The sequence below is a fragment of the Eucalyptus grandis genome, chromosome 10 (genome assembly GCF_016545825.1).
Source record: "Eucalyptus grandis isolate ANBG69807.140 chromosome 10, ASM1654582v1, whole genome shotgun sequence".
Lineage (NCBI taxonomy): Eukaryota > Viridiplantae > Streptophyta > Magnoliopsida > Myrtales > Myrtaceae > Eucalyptus > Eucalyptus grandis.
In genome coordinates this window covers 19963366-19968179 of record NC_052621.1, presented here as the reverse complement: position 1 = coordinate 19968179, position 4814 = coordinate 19963366, and the positions used below count along the sequence as shown (strand labels likewise).

General features: G+C 52.7%; 1 protein-coding gene and 1 long non-coding RNA gene across 3 annotated transcripts; one reads left to right on the top strand and one right to left on the bottom strand.

The window, feature by feature from the left end:
- The first annotated feature begins 691 nt into the window (after positions 1-691).
- LOC104422156 (DELLA protein GAI) lies at positions 692-3177 on the top strand. Its single transcript, XM_010034394.3, has one exon. It carries the CDS (start codon positions 951-953, stop codon positions 2835-2837), a length of 1887 nt encoding a protein of 628 aa, XP_010032696.1. The 5' UTR covers positions 692-950; the 3' UTR covers positions 2838-3177.
- Positions 3178-3827: 650 nt separating this feature from the next.
- Positions 3828-4606, bottom strand: LOC108955788. 2 transcript variants are annotated; one of them, XR_001981928.2, is made up of 2 exons: positions 4090-4606; positions 3828-4001 (listed from the first exon to the last, which is right to left on the bottom strand). It is a non-coding gene; the product is annotated as an uncharacterized LOC108955788 (long non-coding RNA). The 2 variants fall into 2 exon arrangements; XR_005547020.1 differs by having other exon boundaries at positions 4108-4606.
- Between the last annotated feature and the right edge of the window lie 208 nt (positions 4607-4814).

Below are 4814 nucleotides of genomic sequence, written 5' to 3'. Positions count from 1 at the left end.
GAATTTCCGATTGCTGATAATATGAATTATTTAACGGAGGTCGCTGAAATGTCGTGTCAATTGAGAGTTATTGTGCTCGAAGTACTTGTCATGATGAACAAGTTCTCGTGAGGAGAGTCCGAGTTACGCGACACGAAAAACGAGAATTGTTGCGTGTTGATGGAAAATTGAATGGTGGAAGACAGTGTGATTCATTGAAAAAACTCGATTTGTTTTTGGTCATTTCGATCGATGCTCATAGATCCGATCACTACATTCATTTATATCATTCATCGTCACTGCATCGCCCCAAATTTTCGCCGATGAAGGAGGTCGGGATGGAGGTGAGATGGGATTTGATTCTTGATTGAGGAGGTTAAAAGAGTAAAAGGGCATGAACCAAAAATTGATTGAATTAAACTTGTCTCCTACTAATGTTAAGATGATGGTTAGCAAAAAAGTTGCTACTTTAGAATTGAACAAGAAAGAAAGCCCTCAAAATGAGAAAACCCAAGAGCTTGTTTTGGGTCGAAAATCCCAAGATGAAAAGTGGAATTTATAGCTAGAACCCGAAACGAAAGTAAAAAAGAAAAACACCAGAAAGGATAAGAGAAAAAAGAAAAACAAAAGGGAGATAGAGATAGAGAGAAAGAGAGAGGTCCCCTTATTATGGCCTCCCTTGTTCCTTATCTCTTCCATTTCCTCAGCCTCTGCTGTTCCTCCACTGGACCTCCCCACCACCCTCCTCCCCCTCCCCCCCCCCAAGAAAATCAAGAAAATCAAGAAAAGAGACGCTGCCAGCAAAAGCAGCAGCATGCTAGTCATAAAACCTCCTCCACTCCCTGCTGCCATGAACGAAATTTGATCCTCAGCTCCCCACTCACAGCCCTCCGAAATCTCTGAAATCAAAGCAAGGAAAGAGAGAGAGAGAGAGAGAGAGAGAGAGAGAGAGAGAGAGAGGGGAAAGAGAGATGAAGAGGGATCATCGAGACGCTTGCAGTGGCGGCTATGGCGGCGGCGGTGGCGGGGAGGCGAGCGGCGCCTCGAAGGGCGAGCCCCCGTCGTCCTCCTCCACCCACTCATTGCCCGGCTCTGGCAAGGCCAAGATGGTGATGTGGGGCGAGGACGACCAAGATCCGAGCGGCGGTGGCGGGGGCGGCATGGACGAGCTCCTCGCGGTGCTCGGGTACAAGGTGAGGTCGTCGGACATGGCCGAGGTGGCGCAGAAGCTGGAGCAGCTCGAGATGGTGATGGGCTCTGCTCAGGAGGACGGCATCTCGCACCTGTCCTACGACGCCGTCCACTACAACCCTTCCGATCTCTCCTCGTGGGTCCAGAGCATGCTCTTCGAGCTCAACCCCCCTCCGCCGCCGCAGCAGGTGGCCGACGCGGTCCTCGCTGCGGCCGAGTCGTCTTCCACCATCGCGCAGCACCACCGTTCGCATCTCGGGTCTCGGTCTCAGACGCAGACTCGGACTCTGAGTCAGACTTCGGCTCCCACTCAGACGCAGTCCCAGGTCATCTTCAACGACGACTCCGAGTACGACTTGAGGGCGATTCCCGGCGTCGCCGCTTTCCCACAGGGCGACTCGGACTTCGAGAGCGCCGCCCGGAAGAAGATGAAGACCCTGAACGGCGGGTCGAATTCGTTGTCGTCCTCGTCCTCTTCGTCGGCCGCCGGAGCGGCGCCCTCCGAGTCGACCCGGCCGGTCGTCCTGGTGGACACGCAGGAGACTGGGGTGCGGCTCGTCCACACGCTCATGGCCTGCGCCGAGGCGGTCCAGCAGGAGAACCTGAAGCTGGCCGATGCGCTCGTCAAGCACATTGGCCTGCTCGCCGCTTCGCAGAACGGCGCGATGCGCAAGGTAGCGACCTACTTCGCCGAGGCGCTCGCCCGCCGGATTTACCGAATCTACCCCAACGACGGCAGCCTCGACTCCTCGTGCAACGACATCCTCCAGATGCACTTCTACGAGACCTGCCCGTACCTCAAATTCGCCCACTTCACCGCCAATCAGGCGATTCTTGAAGCCTTCGCCACCGCCAGCCGCGTCCACGTCATCGATTTCGGCCTCAAGCAGGGTATGCAGTGGCCGGCCCTCATGCAGGCTCTGGCCCTGAGGCCCGGCGGTCCGCCCGCCTTCCGGCTCACCGGGATTGGCCCGCCGCAGCCGAACAACACCGACGCCTTGCAGCAGGTCGGCTGGAAGCTGGCTCAATTGGCCGACACTATCGGGGTCGAGTTCGAATTCCGGGGTTTCGTGGCGAATTCGCTGGCTGATCTCGAGCCCGCCATGCTGGACATCCGCCCTCCCGAGGTCGAGACGGTGGCCGTCAACTCGGTGTTTGAGCTCCACCCCCTGCTCGCCCGACCGGGGGCGATTGACAAGGTTCTCTCATCGATCAAGGCCATGAGACCTAAGATAGTGACGATGGTGGAACAGGAGGCGAATCACAATGGCCCGGGGTTCGTGGACCGGTTCACGGAAGCTTTGCATTACTACTCCAGCCTGTTCGATTCGCTGGAAGGGTCTGGGGTGGCTCCCCCGAACCAGGATCTGGTCATGTCCGAGGTCTACTTGGGTCGGCAGATTTGCAATGTTGTGGCCTGCGAGGGGCCGGATCGAGTGGAGCGGCACGAGACGTTGGTGCAGTGGCAGGCGCGGATGGGATCGGCTGGGTTCGACCCGGTCCATCTCGGGTCCAACGCGTTCAAGCAGGCGAGCATGCTGCTGGCCCTGTTCGCAGGTGGAGAAGGTTACCGGGTCGAGGAAAACGATGGTTGTCTCATGCTCGGTTGGCACACGAGGCCTCTGATCGCCACTTCGGCGTGGCAACTCGCTGCTGCAACTCAGTGAATCAACTGTCGTTCGGTTGAGTTTGGTCGAAATCGAGATAGACCCTGTTGTCGGTTGGACCCCTTAGATGATCAGTGAATGGAAGTGCTTTGCCTGAGTTGGGAAGGTACTAAGAGAAGAGAGGCTACGAAACAACCTCAGAGCGTGTAGTTCCACTTCTTGTTTTTTGCCTCTGTGTAGTCTTCTGCAAGATCTTCCAAATCTTCCTTATTGATTTATTTCATGAATTTTGATTTTGGTTAGACCTTTGGGCTCTACTCAAGGTTGGATGAATGCGAATGTGTATCCTCTGCATTTAGCTTCTGGAATAAAATGATGACGACGACGATTCTCGCTGCCAGACCTTGGTTTTTCGCTTTCGTCACTTCTTGTGTGGCGAATTTGTTTGCTGGTTTTCATTACTCGAATTGGTTGCCAGACCATGAGCGATAAACGTTTGTTATATGCCTACGTGCGATTGCGTATATGCTTAATTGATCAGGAAACAGGAGATAAGTTTTTTTTGTTGAAGATTGGAAGGGCAACCCGCGGATTGTGGGCGTGAGAAGCTGTCCTGGGAGCTTAACGAGAGGTGCAGATAATGAGGTGACATGATGGTACAGAACCGAGAGGAAGGGATGGTGACTCTTGAACTTGGGCTGGTGTTGCAATTGACAAGGGAGAACGACTTCCAGCATTCGTTCATTCGTCCACGAGTTCTAATTGTAATGGAGTTGGGACTGAACGATGACCGAATCGAGTTTTGAGTGAGTGATGGTGGAAGTCAGATGGCAGAAGCATATAGCCCTATGGATGATGATGATGATGATTAGCAGAACTAGGACATAAGGAAACCGAAGCATCATAAGCACCGCTTAACCCACCCTTCTTCTTAGAACATAAGTCCAGGAGATGAACGATTCACTAGAGCTCTCGCGTATCGCAGAAATTTCTAATTTATGTAAAACTTCTAAGCATATATGGCAATTTCATCGAATTCTTGTACCCTGGTTCAGCATCAACAGCAGAAGATCCCATTGAAACCCAAAATGAAAAACAGCAGTACAAATTCATAGCCTCCTGGACACCACTCAACGGGAGGTACTGGGTTCCGGGAGTCGACGAAATCCGCGTGGTCTCTCTGCCTGTCATCCACTCCCCTTCGCCTTTCATCCCAACCTACAGCTGCGAGGCGACGGTACGCTTTAAGCAGCCATCTTTTAACCCGAAAGAGAGCCGGAGGAGGCAATAATTCGCGAAAGTGAATCTTTACCAAACCGATGATTATTACATTTCCATTTGCGGCAACGGGGGGGAGGGCGCGATCGGATGAGCCCCGAAAGCACGACATCAAAGCAGGCCCTTTGATGGGGCTGTCCTCACCTCTCTGGCTATAATCTTCATGATGATGACGACGACGACGCTGAAAAAGAAGAGCGCGCTCCCCCCCTCTTTGCTTTTTCCATTGCCGGGGTAAATTGCACAGTCGGGGGGCTAGGCGGTAGAGGTTCTTGTGCGTTTTCGTGCAAGACGGGGGTGGGGTGGGAGGTTGGAGAAAAGATGCCAGCGTCTGTCCCTGTCGCATTTTGGTTTCTCAGGACGGTGGTGGTGGTGGTGGTGGTGGCGGTGCTTTTTCTCTTGTCAGCTTTTTCCTGCGACCGGGTCGAGCCGTGACCTGCGTCGGGATTAGGCGCGATGTGCCAAAGAAATTTTCACTTCCTGGGATCCGATCTCCAAGTACTGTACCCTCGGTGTTAGAATCGAACCCGCTCGCCTATATTTGGTATTTGGTTTTTTTTACCTTAATTGAAATCGACTTCTAAATCTTTCGAAATGTATAATTGAGGTTAAAAAGGATTTGTGAAATTGTTGCAATTAAGTACCTCCTGCTTGAGTGATGGAAAAGTACTGATGTGGCATTATATATCTCAATGTACGTAGAACAGATGTGGTACATAGAACAGACGTGAGAACAGATGTGGCGCTACATTATGAAAA

Excerpts from the sequence above, each read along its gene's own strand:
- LOC104422156 (XM_010034394.3), top strand. The coding sequence starts at position 951 with ATGAAGAGGGATCATCGAGACGCTTGCAGTGGCGGCTATGGCGGCGGC.